The 25,518-nt window shown below is 47.3% G+C and overlaps 1 protein-coding gene across 2 annotated transcripts; it reads left to right on the forward strand.

Moving 5' to 3' along the window:
• Positions 1-1,059: 1,059 nt before the first annotated feature.
• On the forward strand, positions 1,060-25,302 carry FBXO3 (F-box protein 3). Of its 2 annotated transcripts, none has more exons than XM_066583519.1 (11): positions 1,060-1,200; positions 8,743-8,832; positions 11,264-11,427; positions 11,727-11,841; positions 12,518-12,722; positions 16,615-16,660; positions 18,663-18,747; positions 19,322-19,444; positions 20,631-20,746; positions 22,606-22,796; positions 23,589-25,302. In XM_066583519.1, exons 1-11 carry the CDS (start codon positions 1,109-1,111, stop codon positions 23,709-23,711), a joined length of 1,350 nt encoding a protein of 449 aa, XP_066439616.1. In that variant the 5' UTR covers positions 1,060-1,108; the 3' UTR covers positions 23,712-25,302. The 2 variants fall into 2 exon arrangements, with proteins under 2 accessions (XP_066439616.1, XP_066439618.1); XM_066583521.1 differs by having other exon boundaries at positions 22,609-22,796.
• The last annotated feature ends 216 nt before the right edge of the window (positions 25,303-25,518 follow it).

Raw genomic sequence — 25,518 nt, forward strand, 5'->3', positions numbered from 1 at the left:
GAGGTAATGCTATAGCATTACATGATACTGCAATTTGACAGGCAGTCTGTCAAGCCACCCCACTGGGATGGCTTGATAGGCCGTCTGCTAAGGCAAAGCTGAGGCCTTTCAGAAGGCCCCTGGCTGCCATGACACCTGCACGGCTCCCCCGATCTCACCGCGCGCGAAGGGGGGGGGGTGACGATGTTCGGGGGATTTAAATGCCGCTATCAAAGCAGACATGAAGGGCTTTGTCAGGCTGTGGACTGCCATGGAAACCCATTGGTACCTTGCGATCACGTGACGTGGTGCCGACAGGTGACGGAAAGAGCTCCAGATCCTTACGTGCTGCAGTTGCTATTGATTGTGGCATGTAAAGGGTTAAACTGCAGGGATCTGAGGCTTCTCCACCCTTGGTGGTTATAGCAGGCGCCTGGCTGTCACTAGTCCGCCAAGCCACCGCCTTAAAAAGATGACTGCGTCGGTTTAAAGCCCATTAGTGAGGTCAGTAAAAAGGCGTATTTTTCCGTCATTCAGGGGTTAAATGGAACTGCTGAGAAATACAACTCGTCCGCAAAAAGAAGAAGACTGCAGGCAGCGACGCAAAAATAAGGAAGTTATGAAGGGGTTAAACTACAACTCTGAAGGTGTAACAGTAAAGCTTTGATGGGAGTTGTAGTTCCCTGGTAGCTGGAGACTAATGGCGCACGTGGCCCCGCCTCTCATCCCTCATTATCCCGCCTTTTCTGTTCCATCTCTCACGTGAGAGGCGTGTCTCTGCGGTATGGGGCGTGTCTATCCGCTTGAAAGAGGAGGAGTTGAATCTTACATTCCAGGTCAGGGTTGATGATGGGGCGTGGATTTGGAGTTAGAAGGGCGGGATTTCATCTCACTTTCTGGACTAGGAATATAGAGGGCTTGGTCACACGAAAGTAGGCGTGGTTTATTGATATCATATCTCAGTAATGGGCGTGGCTTTGACTGTCCATCAGCAGGAGAGGCGGAGTTTTATATCATTTTCCATAACAGGAAACCTCCGGATGAGGGCGTGGTCTTAGCGTGTGATAGGCGTGTCCGGCCGGCCGTGGGAAGGGGAGGAGTCGCGCCTGTTCAGCTGGTCGCCTGCAAGATGGCGGGGACCACCGATCTGGGTCTGGGGGATCTGCCGTCCGATCCGCTGCTCCTGATTCTCTCCTACCTGGACTTCCGGGACCTGCTGAGGTAGGAGTGCGCCCCCTGCTGCCCCGCCCCCTGCACCCCATGATCTACATGGTCATATGTGGGTCCATAAAGCCCACCTAGACGTGATGCTATTTATGAACGATCCTACGGTCGGTGGCGAACGCTGCGGATGATCGGTTGTGACTCGCGCTTATGTTGCCATGTCGCTGACTTAACCGCGAGCTGCTGCAGAACTTCTTGTCTCTGTCGTGCAATTATCCCCACTGACAGTCGCCGGTATATAGATCGCAATCTCCCCATAAATCTCATCTGCGTATCATGGAAGCTGTAACGGAACTAAATGTTGCGCGATGGACGCCGCTGACTTATAATGGGGTCTCATGGCGAGGACTGCTAAGCGCAAATATTGAGAAAACGCCGCGATGCAGATGTGAGCGAACCTCCAAGAGTGAGACGCGGCTTTTGGCGCCGTTCACGAGGAAGCACGCTGCGTTCGGTGCAGCCGTTGCAAATTCAGTCGCGGATGTTTGACATATCGCTTTTCCGATCGTGTTTAAAAATGGCGCACAGTGATGGCGCTGCTTATTGGCGTTTTTCTTTGGGCGCATTTTCTTAACGGCATAATCTTGCAGAAATCTTCTATTCCGGTGAGCAGCGGCGTGCAGGCGCTGCTTATCTCTTACTGTCATCTGATGCAGATTGCTGGTGAAGGATTTCTCCCGACTCCTGCGCTCGGTGCCGGTTATCGTGTGGTGCTGTTACTTTAAGAAAAGAGGTTGTTCAGCAGCTGCAGGGTGTACTGTACAGTACTGTGTCCTAGCCACCTCGTAGCGGGCCCTGGAGGTGCGCCACATCTGTAATTTGTGAATGCAGATTTGTCGCAGATTTTTCCTGCGGGCCCTCTGCACCAAAAGTCTCATTTTCGTGCTGCGGGAATAGATGCGCCGTGCGGAACTTAAATCCGCAGCACGTCAATATGGCGCTGGATTTTTGGTGCGGCTCCACCTTTTCTAAATGTGAATTCCGTACCAAATTCTGCGGGAAAATCTTGACAAATTGGTGCGGCTTTTGATGTGGATTTCGCGCTGCAGAACGACGTACCGTAAATCCGCGCATGGAATTTCGCCGTGTTTCTGCACGGATCAGCATAAAGAAGTGATGTCATGTCTTCACGCAACTCCATGCAGGAACCCGGCTTAAATTCCATCCGCGGATGGTGCCCACTGCTGGGCCTAAATCCGTGCGCCGATCTGCGGTAGCCGCGGATCTCTGCTTCCGTCTTCCAGGCGTGTGATCGCGCCATTGGGGTGTATTCAGACGGTAGTTGGGGTGCAGTAAGGGGGTGTTCACATTTTGCATCTAAATTTCGCGTGCAGTTTTTCACACGAATCCGCAGGCATAATTTTGACATTGAAAATCTATTTTAAAGTGATTTCTGTAGCGTGAACATGCGCCACGAATTACGCCATTTGAACATACTCTGCGGGCTCCTTCACACGGGTGATCGTGATATCGCCGCAAGAAAATCGCTGCAAAATTACAGTTTAGTTCGTGCAATTTTTGACGTTAGCGATGCTTTTTCCTGTGAAAAATCGTACATCGCGTCGCTGCCGCCCGTGATTGTCTCAAGCAAAGGTCAATAGGCGTTTTAATGTTAAAAGTGCATCACATAACACAAAAATCGCTAATTTGTGCGTTGCGATAAAAAAGAAGCTCCATAGGGAAACATGGGCTAGAAAAAAATGATAGGTCGTGCTGCGCAAATCTCGCAACGCGGCAAAACATCGCAAATGGGAATGAAAATATTGAAAATCGTTTTGTTTCATAACTCTACATTTTCACTGATTTTATCCCAAGCGTGAAGGCGCCCTGAGGGTAATGTTCCATGGCAAATTCTGCCTCAAAAACTGCATCAAAATCCGCCGTTTCTGGCGCAGATCGACCTGTGGAGTACCGACCCTGAAAATCACGTTCCTGCATCGATAAGTGGCGTTATCAGAATTCCGCGTGCGGATTTTGCCGACCGGCAGAGCAAACGATACATACGGATTCATGCCAAAAACTGTGGCAGAAAACCGCAGATCTTGACATGGAATTCACAAGTGGAAAATTGGCGCCGCAGCCCGTTATGTGAGCGCACCCTCAGGGAATAGTCCATGGGTCGAAAATGCTGGAGAAAATGGCAGTGTGAGCGGCACAAACATTTTAGAAATCCCTTCTGTGTACGGCGTCCGCAGCGCACCAGTTTATGCTGTGTGTTTACAACGCGGGTTCAATTGCGCCAAAATCTGCACACCTATTATTGCAGGTTTTTCGCTGCAGATTTGCTACTGACTTTCAGATGCGAACATCCGAAGGGGCGTAAAACACGCGATGAATCTGCAGCGGCGCAAAACCGCCGTAAATATTGGGGTAAGTTCATATTATGCGTATTTTCTGTCACAAATTTTCGTGTGGAAAATCCGCCGCAGTTCACAGGACGGCCGAGCGGATAAGATGTCAAGAAATCCCATCCGCGTGCCGTGGAAAAAATCTTCTCTAGAAATAGCCCAGCGATGCACATAAATCCGCCATGTTGTGGATGTTTAGCCCAGATTTCGCCTCTCCGAACGATCAGGTGAAATGCGCTTCAACATCCACGGCAAATCCACGTGTGTCGCGCGGGTTTTATCACCGATTAGTTGTGGGTTTTTCGCTGCGGACGACGGGTGTCTCTATCGAACCTGCCTAACAACAAGGCTTGTCGCCCCTAGCAACCAGTCATTTCTTACACTTCTGAGGTAAATTGAAAGCTGCGCTGTGACTGGTTGCTAGGGGCAACAAGGACAGTCTTACTGTGAGGCTACTGTCACACAGGCGAGCACCACATCAGGCCATGATTCCCGGCCCGATACCACGCTCGCCAACATGCAATTTCCCCTCCTATGCGAGGCGGTTTAATCTCAAAACCGCCATGCATCACATCAGGGAAGTAGTATCCTCCACTATGGCTGACGGCCGCGGTGAAGGGTCGCAGAGTTTCACCCATTATGGGTAAACCTCACATGGCGTGCACGTGGTGCGATGCCGCCGCCGGCCCCATTGCAAACAATGGGAGATGCCATACAAGAGCACGCACAAAGATAGAACGTGCCGCCGTTGGTTCCCCGCCATGCAATGCAATGTGTATGAACCCTTTAAAAGAATGGTGTTCATATTTGCGTGTCTTGCGACACAAATCTCGCACGATTTTTTTCGGCCGTGTGAAGGCAGCTTCCGGTTTGATGAAGGGCACGTTCGTTATTACACCCTTAGGTTCCTCTGAGGCCTCATGCCCACGGCCGGGTCAGATTCCGACTGCGAAATCTCGAAGCGGAATCAGACTTGGCGCATCACAGAGACCCTATACTTGCCTCTCCGGATCCGCCACAAGCATCGCGGCCGGCGTGCATACACAGTGCAGCGCATGACGCGCCGGGGCTGGGCGGAAGTATTGCGGGACGGGTGGTTTCCACTGACTGCAGTGGAAGCTGTCCATGCGATTTTTACGCACAAACTAGAACAGGCTGCGATTCTCCCCCGCGAGCGGAAAATGGCGGTTGTTTTTCCTGCTCGTGGGCAGGGGAGAATCCTTTAACATGGCATGTCTATGACCGGACATTGCTGCGGTATTCGCGGCGGTAGTCTGACTGCGAATTCCACAGCGATAATCCGTCCGTGGGCATTGGGCTTCATTTGCACGGCGTATGCTATTTTGGTCTGTGAAGAACGCACCGTTTTCACTGTTTTTGGATTTGCGTTCTCATACGTATGTGTATTTTCACGCACAAGAAGGCCTTATTGGCATCACTTTTTTTTCCCCACGGTCTCCTGGCAATACGCGCCAAAAACTTAATGAATACTCGTGTGGGTTTGTTTTTGCGCGGTCCTATAGACTTTAATGGGCGAACCAAGAACGGCGAACATAACTGCGTCTTAATAAGCATGAGACAGAAATGGCGACTATATAAACCAAAGCAGTCAACCCATTTATGTTACCGGTAGTCTTTGGATCCATTACAACGCTCTACAGGTAGACACTGGGTGCCGCCATATTTGTCTTCTTTGTCAGCCCTTCTTCTGGATGCACTCCGACTGTTCTCCATCAACTTTGACTCTACTGATGAATGGTGTAAGCGTGTTAAGGAGGTGAAGAAGCGCGTGCGTCTCTCCGCTAATGTGACAACCGGTCGCTCGCTCTGATGGGCGCAGCTAGTCTTCCATCGGCCCTGGGCATCGACCCCATGTCAAGAGTGTAAGGAGAGGCTAAGCCTTGCCCTTAATGTGACATGGGTGACACATCAGAGGGAGGGGGAGCACCAAAGGACGGTGCCATTAGAATCTGGGTGAAGCAGCAGAAAAAATGCATATAATTAAAGTGGCAGAGGCCTAATGCAGAAGAGAGGAGCAGCGGCACCCCAAGTGTGACTATTCTCATGCTGAGAAGCAAGGGCAAAGTGGTTGGAGTCCTGCAAGTTAAGGCAGATGAAGAGCTGCTGTGAGACATACTGAGCACATCGGATGTGTGTTACTGAAAGAGAGCGTAGAGATTGGAGAAAAGGGATAGCTCTGTGACCGAGAGTACAGAGCGGAGAGGGGAAGAGACGAGCGTTAGGGGGCCGCTGTGTAGGTACACTGACGAGGGTCCATATAGAATTAGTCTGTAGTTAGTTGCTGAAAGTGGGAGACGGTCATGAGATGGAGACAACCAGCAAGCAGGAGCCGAGAGACCGCTGCGAGAGCCAACGAGCTGCGGTGAAGTCTGACACGGAGAGATGGTAACAAGTACTAAGCGCTGCTGCGCGTAAGGCTGCTCTCGCCCGGGCATGCAGGAGCCCACAGCGGAATCCGGCTCTGACCTTGGCCGGCGACCCTGCGTATATTTTCTTTTCTTTATTGCGGATGACCGTGGACGCTCGCCGTCTGTCATGCACAGTGCAGGGGTTTTTTTTAAATTTTTTTTTTTCTACGCCATCGCCAGGTGATGACACGGGTACCCGCAGCCTATCTGCAATGCCAATTGTGGACGGACCGCGGATTGTACGGCTTCCGTTGACTTCAATAGAAGCCGTCCATGCGGAATCCGCAGAAAAATAGAACATGTTGTGATTTTAAATCCACTCTTGGAAATCGCAATTGCTACCCGCTCATCTGAGCGCACGTGCGAATGTTCTATTTTTTTTCAATGTGTGTGCAGTACCACAGATCGTCTGCGGGGGCGACGATTGTGGATTCCGCAAATGAAATCCGGTCGTGTGCGTCCGGTCTAAGACTGCGGAGAAGAGCTGACAGGCGCTGAAAGAGACAGCAGCTGAGAAGAAAGTCAGCGGAACCAAACCAGCGAGTGAGCCAACGCCGAGAAAACGGTGGACTGACGCCAACCTACCCGCGAGTAAATCTGAAGTGGCAAGGACCAAAGAGTTGATGGAGCTTGACCTTTGTATCCTAGAATGCGATGACAGATGGGTGCATGCACAAATACTCTCGCCGCTTCATAGCATATTGAAGTCAACGGTTTCGTATCGTCAGGTTTGACGGACGTGTTTTCACGGCCACAAAACAGGATGAAAGCGCATTAGTCTGTTTTAGGCTTGAGGCTATATTTACGCGCCATTTCTGTGCGTAGCGATGGATGATTTTTCTCTCGCAGCAATATTGCGAGATAGAGAATTCGCAGCGTGTCCGATTTCGGGGGCCTTCCGGAGCCGGATCGCCCCTTATTCTCTGTGGGAGGCAAAAATATTTCACAACACTTACACGTAAAAGCATTTTTTTTTTTTCATGCAAGTACGATGCGATATAATTTTTTCCCCACATTCATGTAAATCTCGTGCCGCGACGCAATGTGGTTTTTCTTGTGAAACAAAGCAATTGCAGGTTTAAGAGTGAGATAATGTTCTGAGTTTGGCGGACCAATATCGCGCTCGCTAGTGTAAGTATAGCCTCTGTGCTCCTTCACACGGACGTATTAGCACATGCTTTTGCGCGCAATACGCAGAGAATACTATCCCTTGATGTCATTAGGGGGCGCTCACTTTTTCTTCTGCGCACAGAAAAAAACGCAGCATGCTCTACTTTTTGTGCGCTTGGGAATCGGAGTGGTGTCACCGTTATTTGCTGCAGCACTTCTATGTTGCTGTTTTGTATCATCCAGGATGTTCCCCGCCGGCGCGTGACGCAGGGAGATAAACATGTGACACAGGGCGTTATCGCGGAGCTGGCCTGCAGGGATCACTATCTCATAGGGACAGATCCTGGGAGCAGTAAGCAGGCCGTCTACTTCGCCCCCCCCCCCCCCCCCTCCTCCTGATCCCCTCGTCTATCGGAAAATATTAAACCTTGTTTCTTACTATAATTAACTGCGAATTACCTTACGCCGAAGCCTGCCCTGTATGTTACCTGCACCGCCATCTTCATTGCAGGCCAAAGGCACACGAGCGCGCTTTACAGCGGACTAGACTCGGGCAGCACACAGACCCCTAGTAGTCAGAGCGACAAAACATGCGGGTTTTGTTTTTTTTTTATTGTTTGTTTCGCTATTCTGATCTATTTTGCTGATGAAATTCAGGTTATTGTGAACGCCAAGAGGAAAAAAATGTTAAGAAATGCGTTTGCGAAAAAGATTACGTAAAGTTAACAAAACGGACACGCAGACGGGTTTTTGTGAACACAACATGGATGGGTTTTTATACATCCACGTGTCTTTCGCCTTTGACTGCTCGCACAGGGACAAATTCTAAGTTGAACCTAATATTTTTGGGCGCAACTCGGATCGGGCAGCATTGGGACCCCGTGCGTGTACCTATCTCCGTCCAATTATTTATTAATTTTCCCCCAGGCAGAACGAAAATATCGTCCGTGCGCAAGTAGTTTAAGAGCTTATTCACCCGGTCGTTGTGTTTTGCGAATGCAAAGTTTGCACGCCTTGCGTTGCGCAGTGAATAGAAAGCATTGATTTCAATGGATTCGGTCACATGTTGTTTTGCACATGCATTTGGGCGGAGCAAAACAGATAACGCGCGCCCTATTTTCGTGCACATTGCAAATGAAAATAGCACATATTAAACTTGAAATCAATGGAAGCACGTCTGCGTGTTTTATTTTGCGTTAGCTAATACGCAGTGCACAAAAAAAAATACAGTAAAATACGCACACGCGTTCAAAAGCGCAACGCCCATCGCACGGATGCGCAGCTTAAATACCTCCATCGTTTGCCTAGTAGGAATACGCTTGTCGCACATCTGGAATAGGCTGCCTGTTGAAGTACTGTATAATGTAATACTGTAGCGAAGGCCCTCATAGGGTAAAGCCAAAACGAGCAAAACAGACATATATATATATATAATTATAAGAAAGAAAGAAAAAAAAAAGACAGAACTTCAGCATGTGACCTGGACCCTTGGTCATGAAAGGGTTCTGGCACTTTCCCCTTTTGGAACGCTCTTGCCCAATCGGCTCCTTATAACGCTGTATGGGGTTATTTTCTGCTGCCCAAAGGAGACAAAAATGGACAATACTCCCCATTAGTATAATTAATTAATTTCTTTCTTTCTCTTCTTGCAGCTGCAGTTTTGTTAACAGAAGATTTAACCAGCTCTGCAACCACGACCCCCTCTGGAAATGGCCGTGCCGGAAGTATTGGCTGGTGTCGGAGTAAGTCGTCACAGGGAGGCTTTAAGAGCCTGGTCATATGAGATTCAAAGGAGTTGTCTAGGGTGGATAAAAAAAAAGCCAAATACTTGGGCGGTTTTAAAGGGGTTGTCCGGCTACTGGAGAACACGCCCCCTTTAGTGCCTCCCATGCTTAAACTTACCTGTTTTTTTTTACCAGCGCTGCAGTCCCGCTGTGGTCCCGGTGATTGTTGTAACACATGATGTCACCAGAAGTCAGGTGACCACTGCAGTGTGGTGTTCCTGGCATCATGACACTCATGATGTGAGTGCTAACGCCAGGAGAATGAGCAGTGACGCTGCAGCCATCACCTGACTTTGGGTATTCGATTTGTCTCAACAAACGCTGGGACCACAGCGGGACTGAAGCGCTGGATTGCGGTGGCAGGGAACAGGTAAGTAAAACCGGGAAGCAGGAGAGGATTGGAGTGGCGGAGGAATGGAGCACCCAGGACATCGGAAAGGGGAGTATAACGTGGTTTGTAAGGCCTCCAGCATCGTGTTTAGCGCCATACGCCCGCCGTATTAATCCCTGGACAGCACGCGGCCCCATTGTGCAAGTCACCGCTGCGGCTGCCACATTTAGAGGAGACAAGATTATTGAAACCCAGTAAACAGGGACCAGCGGGGACCATTCAAATGTCATCACGGATTTAGGCATCGTCGTTCGCAATATCGCAGCTTTGTTCCTACGATTTTGTAGCGTCAGCAATGCTTTTTCTTGTGCAAACGTGCGCATCGCGTAGCTGCTCCCCGTGACTTTCTCACGCAAAAAAAGAAAAAACATTTTTATCGCGAGAAAGTTAGTAGGAGTTTCTAATGTTAAAAATGTATCGCATGAAAATCGCAAGTACGTGCGATGCGATAAAAAGGGGGGGAAACATGGGAGATAAAAAATTGTACATCGCAGAAAGATAGAGCACGCCGCGATTTATTTTTTTTTTGTAACATAGTGACAGTGAAAACATCGCTAATGTGAAGGAAACCATTGAAAAACATGGCTTTCACAAACGTGCGTGTTGTAGCGCAGTCGCATCGCCACAAAATCGCACAATTTTGTCACCCGTGAAAGCGGCCGTAGTAAGGTGACTGTCACTTTTATTATTTCATACTAGTGTCCGCTGTTTGCAAAAAACTTCATGATGTTTGAAAACCCCCTTTACCGCCCACACGGAGTAAATGGCGCTTACAATACGGGGGACCGAAACGGGGAAAAAAAACTGCTGAGGTCAAAGTTAGGCGCCTCTTAAAGGGCTGAGAAGATCGGGGCAGTTTGGACACCGCGGACAAGTTTTCTAGTTTTGATGCAATGTTTTCGCTCCAAAGGGCATCTGAAAAATACTGGAATTTGATTGGTTGGCATGGGCAACGCCCCCACACTTCCTTTGCATGACTCTTGATGCATCTCCCGCAATGAATGCAAGTTAACCCCCGAGTGTGCAGGATTAGAGGCTTTCTGCGGTTTAGTTCACAAAGAGGCCGACGTGTCTGAAAAACTTTGTCCTGCTTGACTTACGGCCAGGTTCTCTTATCGACCCTGATGTAGGTCACATGTCAGCGCCTGCCCGTGGGTTTAACCCTTTAAGAACACCGTTTATTTGGCATCTAAGGATGCAATCATTTTTTGGGGGGATTTTCATCTCCACTTTTCAAAAACCATAACTTTTATTTTCCCTCTGACTCGGCTGTATGAGGGCTTGTTTTTTTTGCGTGACAAGCTTTAGTTTTTATTGGTACAGTTTTTGGATAGATATGACTTTTTTTGATCACTTCTATTGCTTTTTTTGTGGAAGGTAAAATAAACAAAGCATTTTTGCTCCCTTTTTTTTGTTTGTTTTGTTTTTTTATAGCATTTGGGGTAAGAATTTTTTAGGGAAAAGTGCACAAAAAAGGGCTTTTTTATTTTGTGTGACTTTCCTTTTACTATTAATTTTTTTTTCATCTTTTACGTCCATTTAGAAGACTTAAACCTGTGATCCTGTGATTGCTCAGATAATACACTGCAATACTTCTATACTGCAGTGTATTATGTAATTTCATTCCACTTGCTATAGCAAAGACGGAGCCCACTTTTAGGCTTCTGGTTACATGGCAGACCTTCAGACCTCTCTGATTTCATGATGAAGGCTGATGATGTCACAGAGGGAGCTTCCTTCCTCTGTTTACTCCATACAGGCCACAGTCAGTCCACACAGGCCGCAATCAGCATTGGTTGCAGCATATAAGAGGTTAATGGCAGGGATTGGTGTTCCTGCCGTTTTCCTCTGTTGCAGCAGGAGGCTAGCTGTTGGTCACAGTCAGCTCTTGTATGCCTTATGGGGGGAGTGGAGTAAAAAAAAAAGTGCTGAATGGATATTTAGATCAGATCTAGTATAATTAGTAACAGAAATAATATGTCGAATTTCTGCTTCCAGGGACAAGAAGGCGCAGAAGAACCGCAGCTGGAAAACGACGTTTATAGAATATTACTTAGATCTCGGGAGGTATATACAACACTATGCCAAGATGAAGGCGGCCTGGGAAGCTCTGAAGGCTTATCTAGGAGAACACTGCCCCAGGATGATCAGCTCTCTTAAAGGTACTATATATCACAGTTACCTCCAGAGCTGCATTCATACTTCTGCTGGTTACTGCTTGTAATCAGTCTGCACTATGACAGACATGTAATGTGCTAGGGATGTCTACTGTATAATGCCTGGTGTACACATTACATTCTCAGGAGAATGCTTCTGACAGACGGACCATGATATAACACTGCAGAATTCTGAATGCGGCTGTGGGGAGAGGAGGAACACTGCATAGAGTGGCTTTCTCATTGGAGGAGCTGTCCCTTTAAACGGGCATGTGCATAATGTTATGTGCTTGTGGTTTGTGCAGCCGGCGTGCAGGAGGAGGATCTTAACGCCATAGAAGAAAGAATAGGCGCCAAACTCCCTGATGATTATCGCTGTTCCTTGCGTATTCACAACGGGCAGAAGCTGGTGGTACCGGGGTAAGATCGGCTGCTGGCGTAGTTTACAATGGTCTGTTGTATGTCTCTTAGGCTGCATATATGTGGGTGAGAAAATCGGGTGAGTTTTGTGCTTTGCATAAACGGTTTTTAGTTCTTTCCTCCCCTCTCACAGCGGCGCTGTGATATCAAAGAATCGCAGCATGTTATATTTTTCTGTGAGTCAGCAGAAATCTTGCCAATTATTTCCAATGAGTGAGAAAAAAAAAAAGTTGCCTCGCTCTCGTACTAATTTTTCATGTTAAAAAACCAAAACGGGTGATTTTATCTTTTTTTTAATTTTTTATTTTTCTTCCCCCACGAGTATGAATTTCACATGTTGAGCAAATGCAATGCGATTTTCTTGCTAAACGCATAACACACATGCAGAATCGCATGTTTACAAGCAGGATATTGCGTTTGGCTGTGTAAATGCATCCTTAGGCTCCTATATAACGTTCAGCCGCATTGGAGGATCACAGAGTGTTTCCCATTGTTTTAAAAGGGGAGGCTGGCATCGCGCTTCTGTGCCCGTCACACGCCATCCGGAGAACATCGCTCATGTATATGACTCCAAAAGAATGGGGTTCATATTCGTGTGTCTCACAGCGCACAAATCTCGCACGATTTTCTCACCCGTGTGAAACCAGCCTAACCTTCGTCTCTTGTGTTTGTACAGTTTGATGGGTAGCATGGCTTTATCCAACCACTACCGCTCCGAGGACTTGCTGGATGTAGACACAGCGGCTGGCGGCTTCCAGCGCAGGACCGGCCTCAATCGGTGCCTTCCAATCACCTTCTGCATCCACACCGGGCTCAGTCAGTACATGGCTCTGGCCGACGTCGAGGGGAGGTGCCGCAACGAGATATTCTACCAGTGTCCGGTACGCAGTGGTCGGGTCTCCTCCAACTAGGATAGTGATTGCCGATGGGCGGCTCACCGGGGCACGGTGGCTTCTGCTGCTCGCGGGAAAGATCTTTAACCTCGTAGTGACATGGCCTAAGGACGTGACGATAAATCACCTTTATTTCTCCGTCATCACGGCTTTATGAGGGCTTGTTTTTAGCGTGGCGAAATGTAGTTTTTATTGGTATTGTAGAACTTTTATTAATGTTTTTTAGGGAAGGGAGAAAAAAAGACCAAATCTAGCATTGTGCTTTTTTTTTTTTTTTTCTTTAACAGCTTTAATCGTACAACATAAATGACAGGATGATTTTTTTTTCTGTGGGTTGGTATGATTACAACAATACCAAAACTATCTATATATTCTTTTTACTTTTATTTTTTTAGCTTTTTTCCACTTTTTCACAATAACGCTTTTTTGTATAATTTTATTTATTTATTTTTTTGCATCGTCATGTTCAAAGTCCAATAACTTTTCTTATTTTTCTGCCTTTTGAGCTCTTTGGGCTTATTTTTTGCATAAAGAGCTGTTGTTTTTAATGGTAGCAAATTTGGGGTACCGTATATACCGGCGTATAAGGCGACGGGGCGTATAAGACGACCCCCCAACTGTCACCTTATACGCCGGTATACAGTGGAGAAAAAAAAATAAATTCATTACTCACCTCCCACGGCGTTCTGTCGCGCTCCGGCAGGCTGTCGCTCGCTCCTCGTCCCCGGCGCAGCATAGCTTTCTGAATGCGGGGCTTGAAATCCCCGCTTCCAGAAAGCTAATACACACGCCGGCAGCCATGACATCATTGAATGGCTGTGATTGGCTAAAGCACACGTGGCTTCAGCCAATCACACTATTCAATGACATCATTGAATGGGTGTGATTGCTAACACGTGCGCCTTCAGCCAATCACAGCCATTCAATGATGTCATTGAATAGTGTGATTGGCTGAAGCCACGTGTGCTTTAGCCAATCACAGCCATTCAATGCTGTCATGGCTGCCGGCGTGTGTATTAGCTTTCTGGAAGCGGGGATTTCAAGCCCCGCATTCAGAAAGCTATGCTGCGCCGCGGACGAGGAGCGAGCGACAGCCTGCCGGAGCGAGCGACATCCTGCCGGAGCGCGACAGAACGCCGTGGGAGGTGAGTAATAAATTATTTTTTTTTACACTTTTTTTTTTTTGTATTACCGGCGCATAAGACGACCCCCGACTGCAGAGCAGATTTTTCGGGGTTCAAAAGTCGTCTTATACGCCGGTATATACGGTACATAAGATCTTTTATTGTGCTTTTCTAGGAAGCGAAATAAACAAAATGAGCATTTTGGCTCCTTTTTAGGTTTTGTATTTTTCTTCTTTACTACAGATTTTGCCACACAGGATAAATAGGGTGTTACATTTACTGTACGGGTCATTACAGATATGATGCCAAATATGTGGTTTAGAAGTAAAAAAAAAAAAAAATCGGAGAGGCTTGTTTTTCACAAGACATAAGTTTACAGCCTGTTGCATTAAATACCACCCAGCCAGGACATAAACTTGCGTCCTGTGGCATTAAGGGGTTAAAGAGGCTGTGTGTGACATATATTGATGATCTATTGTCAGACTAGGTCATCAATAGTTGATTGGCTGTTAGTCTGTACAGAGCTGGAAGGCAATATCTCGGTCCATATTGCAGCGGCCAGGGCTGGTAGTGCAGGTACAACTCCTACTGAGGCTGCGCCTGCAGTACCAACCTAGGTTGCCTCAATGTTGACCGCTGTATTGGAAATCAGCCAATCGGCAGGGATCTGAAGCCGTGGACTTCCACCAATCCATTATTGATGACCTATTCTGAGGATAGGTAATCAATAGTAAAAGTTGCAAACAACCCCTTTAAGGACAGATGGTCAACACAACTGCCTCTTTTACTGGCAAGAAAGATCTTTAGTCCCTTCATGCAAGAGGGCGTACATGTATGAAGCGAGCCAGAGCCAAGCTCGCTCAATACACGGCATGCACCGGCTGTGTATGACCGCTAATACCCGTGATGAGCGTTCATGGAGATTGCAGCTGTGTTACGTGGAAATGCTGCTGTCAATTCTGACAGCAACATTTAAATGCCCCGATTGGAATTCCAGGGTCCTGAACCCGCAATGAGATAGCAAGGTGAAGCTCGGCTATCATGGCAGCTGGGGGCCATGTATTTATGCCTTTTGACACAACCCTGTGATCTGGCCTCATAGAATGGCAGACATGCTATATACAGTAATACTGTGAAGTATTGCAGTATATGGTATAGGCGATCAAACAATTAGAAGTTCAGGTCCCCTATGGGGACTAAAAGAAGAAAGTAAAAGTAACTGAATAAAAATTGTTTTTTTTTTACTACTGTGAAAAACATAAAGGATGTTAAAAGTAAAAAAAAAAAATATATATATATATATATATATATATATATATATAAAAAAGACAAAAACACGCAGTAGTTTACCAGTGTTTGTAGATAGCTAGTCTGCCGGCAGAAGCAGTGTATGGTGCATGCCTGTGTATTTCACGCACACGGGCATGCGCACTGGGACCCTGTCCTTCCTTTTCTTTTTTTTTTTTTTTCCCACTCTGTTTCATAGCGGGGTTGTGTATGAATCGCTGCCGATACGCGGTGCTCAGAGAAATAGAGCGTGCTGCGATCTGTCTCTTGTGCGTATCTACAAGCGCGTGTGTACGGATCAATGAAAGTCCATTTACTTTCCTTGACTTCATTGTTCACGTATTACGCAGCTGTGCATCACACACGTAATACGCAATGAAAAAACGACAGTGGGCATGAGCCCAAAGTCTGATCAATCAGAATAATGCATTATTCATCCCGCACAGCGAGCGTCACCCAAAAGAAAAAATACACAGTGGCAGAATTGCGCCTTTTTAAAAAAAAAAAAAGGCTTGTGTTCACTCGTATCGCCAAGAAAAAAATGTAATAAAAAGTGATCAAAAATTCGTAGCCCAAAATGGTACGAATAGAAAGTACAAGACATCCTGCAAAAAAAACAAGACCGCACAGAACCTCGTCAACGGAAACCTTAAAAAAAGTTATGGCAGTCAGGAAATGAGGCAGAAAATATATAATATATATATATATATATATATTTAAAAAAATATTTTGTCTTGTAAAAGTAGTGCAACAAAAAAAACCGAAATCCTCATCAGACCCCCAGAAACAAGTTGTGTCATTTTTCTGCAATGTGTATGCCGTAGAAAAAAAAATACCTCCCCACTCCTCTTCCAAAAAGATGGTGAAAACGCTTTTTTTTTCCTTTGCGCTCCCCTTACAAGTTTTTAACATCTTTTTTGTACATTATATGGTACATTTAAATAGTACCTGTGAAAAATACAAACCGTCCCGCCAAAAACAATCTGTGAGGAAATAGAGGCGGACACAAGAGCTTACAATCTGTGGGGAAATAGGGGGGACACGAGGGGGTATCAGTGCTTGTTCTGTACGATGGTCGGCCATCTTGCATATGAATAGGGTAGTATACAGAAAGCTGTTTGAGCCGCTATCTGCGCATGTACATTTTTGGGGTGTATGGGGTGTGGGCGATGCAGTGGGATGAAGGGATTGGGTTATGAAAAATAATGGCGATAAATGGAAAGGATTCAATCTTTTGAAATTTTTTAAGGTCCTAACTAAATAAAAGATGCACTTTTAAGATGTTTGGCAGCTGTCCATGTTAGAAATTAATCTGACTGTCTAGGGTAGCGCATTCCAGAGCACTGGTGCAGCTCGAGGAGAGTCTTTAAGACGGGAGTGGGAGGTTCTTGTTAAACATTTTAGGACACTGCTCTTTCTTAGGACTCGTGTTATGAAAATACTTATCAGAGCTTTGATGTGTGTTTTAGGACCAGACGACGCACAACCCTGCAGCTATGGACATGTTTATCACAGGTAGGATCTGTGGCTGGTGTTAGTTCAGACGAAGGCCGGACAGGGGCCTTTGGTTTCTCAAAGTGTGGATATCGACCTCAGCTCACCCATTAATGTCTGGCCTTTGCACTGCTGAACACGTTTTTCTGTTCTGATATAGTTATTAGTAGGTGACTTAAGGGGGGTGTCTAGAACTACCGTATTTTCCAGCGTATAAGACACCCCCCGACTTTTTGTCTTATATGCCGGAAATACACTGTGAAAAAAAAAAAAATTGAATACTCCCCTCCGGCGGCGCTGCTGCAGGCTCTTGCTCCCCCGTGCACGCTGGCAGAGCATTGCTTTCTGCAAGCGGGGCTTGAATTCAATGACGTCATGAATGGCTGTGATTAGCTAACGCCAGACTAAGTTAGCCAATCAGAGCATTAGCTTTCTGGAGGCGGGCATTCAAGCCCCGCTTGCAGAAAGCAATGCTCTGCCGGCGTGCACGGGGGAGAGAGCCTGCAGCAGCGCCGCCGGAGGTGAGTATTTTTTTTTTTTTTCGGACAACTGTATACCCAGCATATAAGACCCCCGACTGCAGAGCAGATTTTTCAGGGTTAAAAGGTCGTCTTCTACACCAGAAAATAAGTTACTTCTATTAATGATGTCCTCCGGACTGGTCATTAACAGTTGATCAGTGGTAGTCCGCTGCTCGGGATTCCTGCCATTTGGCTGAACCTCTGTCTTGCTGTCAGTCTGGACAGCGCTGGAAGAAGATAGTGCTGTCAACGTTACAGTGGCCTGGTTTGGTACTGCAGGCGAAGCTCCTATGAGTTCAATGGGAACTGTGCTTATAGTACCAACCCGCACTTTTGCAATATGAACAGCGCTATCTGCCTCCAGCAGTGACAGTAGGTGCGGGAATTCCAAGTGGCGGATCACAGCTGATCAACTATATTGATGACCTAACCTGAGGATAAGTCATCAAAAGATAAAGTCTTGGAGGTCTCCTTTAATTATTAATGACCTATATTTCAAGTAGATCATCAATACCAGATCAGTGGGGTCCCACTCTTGGCAACTCTCACCCATTAGCTGTTTGAAGAGGTCATCTGGGCCCATTTTGACTTATGACCGGTCCTCTGAATAGGTCGTCAGTAGTTGATGGACGGGGTTCGCCACTCAGGACCTCCGTCCATCAGCTGATCGCCTGCCTGCGGGCCGGACATTGTTATCAGTGGACAGAGGAGGAAGTGCAGGTGCCGGATTCACTCCCATTGAAATCAATGGGAGAGATGAGTTGTTGCACTTCCTGCCCAGGACAGAATGTCCCATAACTATCCCGCACCTCCTGTCCTATCCAATCATAACTTCCGGCCTGCTGCACTGGACAGCCGGACGGACGATCAGATGATAAATAGGGGTCCCAAGCAGTGGACGTCCGTGCATCTACTTGTGATGACGAACCGAGCCAAGACAACCCCTTTAATCACATGGCCTTTCTACCGCTTGGAGCCATTCAAGTGAATGCGATTGAGCTACAATACCAGGCACCGCTGCTGCGCACTGTATGGCACGGTGCTTGGAATACACTGAAGAGGTGGCAGAGCTTACCTGAGGGATACCAGGAGTCAGACCCCCACTGATCTGATATTGATGATTTACCCTTTGGGCAGGGCATCCATTCCAAAGTGAATGGTACCGTTTGGTGCGCAGCCAGCCACTACCATTCACTTGGGAACCGAGTCGTGGCTGGGATGTCTGCAGAACAAGGTAAAACCTGCCGTGAGACAACCCCTTTAAGCCCGAGAAAACCCCTGCAACAGAAGGCACCACGGTGGATTTGTATGCAGCGTCTTCACACCGGGTTGGCCCTGCGGCAGTGTGATACTAAACGAAGGATCCAGTAAAGAGCAGTTGATCGCTGCGATCACCTTGGCGCCATCACACTACTACAGCGGGTCATAGATTAGGTGATCTGATATCTCATGTTCTCCCCCTACGGACCCTCACCTCTACCTTCTTCTGTTTCCCATCTCAGGTACCTCGTTCTCCGAGTGGTTTACGACATATGTGAACCACGTTGTCTCAGGTGACTATCCCATCATCAGGGACCAGATTTTCAGGTAGCGTGGACTGAACACCTCATTACTGTAGAGTTTGTCAGAGTATGAGCATTTATGTGCCTATGTATGTCTCCCTTAACAAGGGCTTTCCCATTTTGTTTAACCACTTCAAAACCGCTAAACGACTATAAACATGCTGAAGTGTGTATCGCGCGGGCTTGGGAGCGGCGTCTGCTCTATAACCTGCGGCTATCGGCTGTTTCTGACAGCCACTAGTAACTGCCGTGATCAGAGCCAACTTCCTATTGAAGTGAATGAGAACTTTGCCTGTAATACCTAGCCTGACCACTGAAGTGAGAACGGAGCTGTCTGCTTCTTACACAAATCGGCTCAATGTGGGAGTGCACCAACCCAGCAATCAGATGATCAATGGGGGTCCCAAGTAGTGGGCCCCTGCTGATTTTTTAGGCCATCAATAGTTTACAAGTAGACAGCCCCATTACTATTTTACTTCGGATGCTGGCAGTGTTAGGATTTGCTTCCTGACAAGTTTCCTCATGTGTTTATGATGTAGTAATTGGCGTTCGTAGAATCTATATGCTCAGTCTTCTCCAATGCCGCTTCTCTCTACCAGGTATGAGCACGACCGTGACTGCGTGGCCACTACTGACGAGATCACCATATCGGTCTCCACCTCCTTCCTGCCTGAGCTCAGCTCCATCCACCCTCCACATTTCTTCTTCACCTATAGAATCAAGTGAGTACATATGGAAGGGTGTGGCTGTATACCGCTATGGGGGTGCTGTGTTTTAGTTTTAGAAACTGCATAGTTCTCTCATTCAGTCCTCTGTGATTTCTGTCAACCTTGACAGGATGCATTAATGTGTCTGTAGCACCCCCTACTGGAGGAGCAAAGGATTTTTTTTTTCTCCTGCCTGGCACTGCGATGTGATGCAGTAAGCAAATTGCGGCATGTTCTATCTTTCTGCATGCTCCCGCATCGCAGAGTCCATTATTACCAATGGGTCCAGCGGCAGTATCGCACCATGTGCACGCAATGCGACACCAGGTCAGGGAACTCGCATGGTGGGAGTGCGATATGGGACCGTCATTCACGGACCCATATCGCACTCAGCCCATGTGAAGTTGGCCTACGTATCCATAGACATCGCTGTTTGAGGGCTTGTTGTTTTTTGCGGGACAAGTTTTATTTTTCAATGGTATTACCATGTGCCCCCGAAAATAAGACACTGTCTTATATTCATTTTTGCCTTAAAAGAGGCACAGTATCTTATTTAATAATAAAGTGTTTAATAATACTCACCTAGCAGACAGCGTTTGGGTCCCTCGCACTGGGCTCCGGCACTGCTGCAGGCTTCCATGTCCTACTGCACGCTGGCAGAGCAGTTCTTCCTTGCATCGAGGCTTGAATACCCCGCCTCCAGCAATCTAATGCTCTGATTGGTTAATCAAGCGCTGGCTCTCATTGGCTGACGCGGCGCTGGATTAACCAATCAGAGCATTAGCTTGCTGGAAGCGGGGTATTCAAGCCCTGTTACCGGGGGAAAAAAAACTGCTATCGGTGCATCGGAGGACACGGAAGCCTTTAACATCCTCGCAGCCCAGCGCGAGGAACACAAACGCTAGATGATAATAATAATAATTTATTTGCATGTAGTGTAGCTAGGGCTTATTTTTTGGGGAGGACTTATATTTGAAGATCCCCCTCAGAAAATCGGGGTATGTCTTATTATCAGGGAAACATGGTATGAAGTGTACTGAAAAACTCTTAAACATTTTCTAGGTGGAATGAAATGGGGGGGGGACACAATTTCGCCATCTTTGAGGAGGCGGGGGGCAGAGATCACCAGCTTCAGCAAGTAGAAAATGACGCACTTTGGGGGTTGGTTTTTAACCTTTATGATGTTCCTTTTATTTCCTAGGATGGAGATGGCCAAAAATGCTTTGCCAGAGAAAGCGTGCCAGCTGGATAGCCGCTGCTGGAGGATCACCAATGCAAAGGGAAATGTGGAGGAGGTGGTGGGCCCCGGAGTGGTGGGTGAGTCACCAGCTGTACTATGGGCACACGTGTAAGATTCACAGAACATAGCGGTCAGCGGCAGGTGGGAGATGGTGCAATGCTTCTGCAGCGCCACCTACTGGAAGGCCTTTTTGAAGGTTGGATATTGATTTATAGAGACGTTGCCTTCCAATAGGTGGCGCTGCAGTGGCATTATACCAGCTCTCGTTTGCATACCTTCTTTCCCAGAGGAGCATTGCATAGCCTATAAGTCTCATCACGCCTGTGTAGCTCTCTGCTCTAACTTACACTGGTTTCTGACATGTAGATCATAGTAATTCTGTCAGATGATTGGAGGTCCCTTCCGATAAACCACGCCCCCTTCTTTTTAAAGTGATGAGATCAGCGTAAATTAGAATTAAGTTGCAAACGTTTGCTGAAAAGAAGCGCAAACACTGAAATTTAAAGCATTTTGCCCTGCGAGATTGGAGCAAAGCCATGGCTATATTCCCACCTAACATGTTTCAGTGACTGAGACCCCAATGGCTGCTGGATAGAAGGTGCACACAGCGCCCCCCTCCATGTTCTCCACCATCAGCTCATATTTGGCAGTTCTCATACCTTCAGGCTGTTCTGTGAGAGTCTCCGTTGATCCATTTGCATGCAAACTCCACTGCAGAGCACAACAGCGTGATGCAAAACCCTCCAGAGTATGAGATGATGGCGCTGCGCCGTATACAGCGGTTCGACCCCTTATATCAGCTCCTAATGGTCTCTGCCATTACCTCCCACCTTCTTACCTAATGTACATTAGCAGGAGGTAGGAGATGGATGGGAGTCTAACTGCAAGATCCAACTATGCGGGGTTTGTAGTCTTAGTCCTGTGATGCAGAATCTAAAGGGATTGTACAAAGACTAGTAGCTATCCCCTATCCTATGGCTAAGGAATAATTTGCTAATCTGAGGAGCCCTCTGTGATGTTGGCAGCCGCTCGTCAATGGTAACCCTTAACATGCCATTCCCTACAGATGGTTCTGGTAATAATGGATGTTCCAATGTCCTATGAGACCCCCATAGCGAAGGCAGACTATGTGTGTGGTGTCTTCACAGCTCCTACAAGGCTTCGTTGTCCGCATTGTCAGTTTACGAGGTCTCCCTGAACATGGTAGCACCACACACACCGGATGGCTTCCATCTCCCAATAACATGGCCAACAGTGGTCTCTGGAGGGTCCCGAAGCTGCGATGTCTGTACTGATTAGTTGGTGACATCTCCCCACCAGACCCCGTTGTCAGCTCTACACCTGGTGACACATCACCTGACCGTAGCAGACTGCTGGGGGGGCCAATACTTTTGTCAACAGTTTATAGGTGCAGAATTGGCCACTGCTGATTTGCTGCTGATTTTCCATGTTGGATGCATGGGAGCAATTTAAAAAAAATTGGTTGTAAAAGTGTAATTGCTCTTCTGCGGGACGGTCCGGCGGCACTTATTTTTCCACTGCAGGCTGTAAAGTGATACATGGAGCTACACTCCGCTGAGCTCCAGTCCCCGGCTGCCTTGGTCCTTTCTGGACTCTGCATACTTCTGGGTAGGGTGTTTAGATTCTCTCTAAGTTCGTGACATTTACAGCCAATCGCTGGCTCAGTGGGATCAACATTGCGGTCAATGATTGGCTGCAGCAGTCATGAGCCAAGACCACATGTGACGACACTACTCGGAAGTATGCAGAGGCCGGAGGGGACCTGAGCTCAGGTGAGTAAAGCTCCATGTATTATCTTACAGCTGGGCCAACCAGAAGGAAATGAGTGCTGCTAGACAACCTCTTAAGGTGTGACGGATTGTCATCTTGATGGGTGCAGGGAGTCCACTTCAGGTCTTCATTTTCCTCTTTTAAGGAGATTACCCTCAGCTGAGGGCCGGCCGAGTCTACGAGTACACAAGCTGCACCACCTTCTCAACAACTTCAGGATACATGGAGGGGACTTACACATTCCACCGGGTGGAGAACAAGAACGAGGTCTTCAATGTCACCATCCCGCGTTTTTACATGAACTGTCCCACGTTTCGATTGTCTCACGTTACCACGGTAAGAAGCGCTTTGGCTCCTGTTCGTTGCTCTCTTCCTTCTGTAGCAGGAACGCAATTCCCAGCGTTCAGCTCACTTTTGCAAGTTCCTTAAAGGGGTTATCAGGGTTAGAAAAACATATACTTTCTTCCAAACACAGCGCCACCCATGTCCGTGGGGTTGTGTCTGGTATTGCAGCTCAGTTCTTGTTCATTTCAATGAAACTGAGCTGCAATACCGCACACAACCCCACAGACAAGGGTGGCGCTGTGTTTGGAAGAAAGCAGTCACGTTTTTCTAACCCTGATAAACCCTTCTAAAAGTTTTAGTAAAATTAGGAACTCGATAAGTCCTTATCCGAAGTTCACCTTTTAGCAGTTTCCTTTTTAACTAAGGGCCTCTACGGTTAACCCCTTCACGATATGTGATGTACATGACATGTCGCAGAGTAGTGTACAGAACAAGCTCAGGCTCTAAACACACTCCTTAAAAAAAAAATACAACTTGTCCCGCACAAAAACAAGCCCTCCGACCGCTACATGGATGAAAAAATAGGCTCATTTAAAAAGCAGAACTGAAAAAAAAAAGCCAACAAAAATGGCCATGGAGAGAAAGGGTTAATAATAATTTGGGTGAAAGCAGAGTCCCTATTTCTAGCATTTACATGCTCACGAGTCACCCCATTTTTGTATGTCTGGTTAGGGGTGTTGTAAATGGGGTCCCTAGCCCATCCCCTTGCAAGCCCAACCTATTCTCCTCCCCTCCTGGTGGGGGCAGCACCTGACATCTTGTTGCTGTGTTTCTCCTGTGCAGGAAGAGAGCTGCAATGATTGTTTTCTACACGACGACGACTCCACGGACACAGATGAGTATGAAGAGCGGAGGCGAGTCCTGGACCGGCCAGTCCCTCCCACTCAGTGCACACGCTACACTTGAGCGGCGCCATCTCTACCCTGCAGCCATAGGAGTCGTGGAGTCGGCCTACCAGGATCTTGTTTTTTTGTTTTTTTGCATTTTTTGTTCTGCTCTTGCAGCTCGGCCCGGCTTCTCGCCTTCTGTCCGCGGCCTGTATTTACGCTGTGACGTCCCGTTTGCATTTTCTCTAGTCTGTCATTTACCACTATGGAGGAAGAGGTGGCGCCGGCGAGTACGTGACAAGCCGCCGCCGCTCTGCAGTGCCTCATCGGCTTGAATCCTGGGCGCGATGTCCCGGCTGCGGACGCTCCTTATTTTTTTCTAATTTATGTGCAAGTCTTATTACAACCACAACGTTGGTTATCTTGCGATCCTCAGAGACTCGGCATCCGAACGTTTTTCTCTTTTATAAAAACTTTTTTGGTTTTCAGGGGAGTTTATCTTGTGTGCAAAACGCTTGGCAATGAAGAGGTTTGGCGCGAGGATGTATTCGTGATGGACATATTCATCAGACCCCGCCCAGTCGCTTGCATTTCAGGGGGGGGGGGGGGGGGCAGCCATTTTTTGGGTTATGTTATAATTCTTACAGTTCTTCAAGGGGATGTCCAACAAGGACAGAAATGTAGCTTACCCCCGCAGGCGATCCGTGAATTCACTGCACATCTGCATTAAAGGCTGGCGGAAAAAATAGCGCAGCACACAACGCTATTCCTCTGGGCAAAACGATGGACACCTGGATAGACCCCAATGGCCCCCATTATAAGTCAGTGGGGCCCTCGTGCAATGGATCTGTCAGTGTTGTGGCTTAGTTTATAACAGATGAGAGTAACCCGACTACTCTGAGCCCACCAGATCTAGTTCATTGTCTCCCTCCGCCTCCCCATGATTAGTTATAGAAGTAATGGAGTTGGGATCCCACAAGCTTGGGGTGCTCGGGGACCACCACTCTTGTGATCCCTGGGGGTACCAACAGTCTAACTCACAGCAATCACATTTTATCACTTATTTGGTAGATGGGGGATAATTGTCATTAGAGGGAAAATCATGTTAATTACTCATTTTCACAGATTTGTCATTTACATGGATACGTCAGCACATATTGAAACAATTGACTTCACTTTAAAGGGGTTGTCCCACTCCTAGTTATTTTACTGCAGGAAGCAGACCTCTTCGTACATTGCACAGTGGCCAGAGTTGGTACTGCAGACTGATTCTTATTCAATGCCTGCAGTACCAACTCTAGCCACTGTGCAATGTATGGAGCTGTCTTATTCCTGAAGCAAAACAGTGCGACAACCCCTTTAAGGAATTATTCAGCCCTCAAAATGGCTGCCTCCGGTGTACGTATGACATGGCTGCATATCGCCATGGTAGCAAGAGACCCGACTGCAATGTGCACCCCCCCCCAGTATGTTTTTAGTTATTGATCTTCTTGTTGGTAATTCTGTCTTGTATCGGATCAGTTCATGCAGCTTGCTGTCAGTTTAGATCGCGTGCGGAAATGCTTGGGGTCTTTATCCCCTTTACATAATTTATATAGTTTAATTTTATGATACGTATGGTATAATGATTTCGGTAAAGGGAAATAAAGGAGGAATTGGGATTAAGAACATGTCTGGTTTACGTCCTGTGTGATGCACTATTCTTACTGTGTGAATATCGGCCCCTGCGGACAGGAAGCTTCTTGTAGTTCCTGCAGATTAGATGGAGGTGCTGATATATTCTGACCAGCTGACAGGAAGGGGTCAGCGATTCATGCTGCTTGTGCCAAATTCTGACCCCATCAGCAACAGAAATCTGGATCCATCTGACCAGGAGATGTTTTTCT

Source organism: Eleutherodactylus coqui, chromosome 11, assembly GCF_035609145.1.
Source record: "Eleutherodactylus coqui strain aEleCoq1 chromosome 11, aEleCoq1.hap1, whole genome shotgun sequence".
Lineage (NCBI taxonomy): Eukaryota > Metazoa > Chordata > Amphibia > Anura > Eleutherodactylidae > Eleutherodactylus > Eleutherodactylus coqui.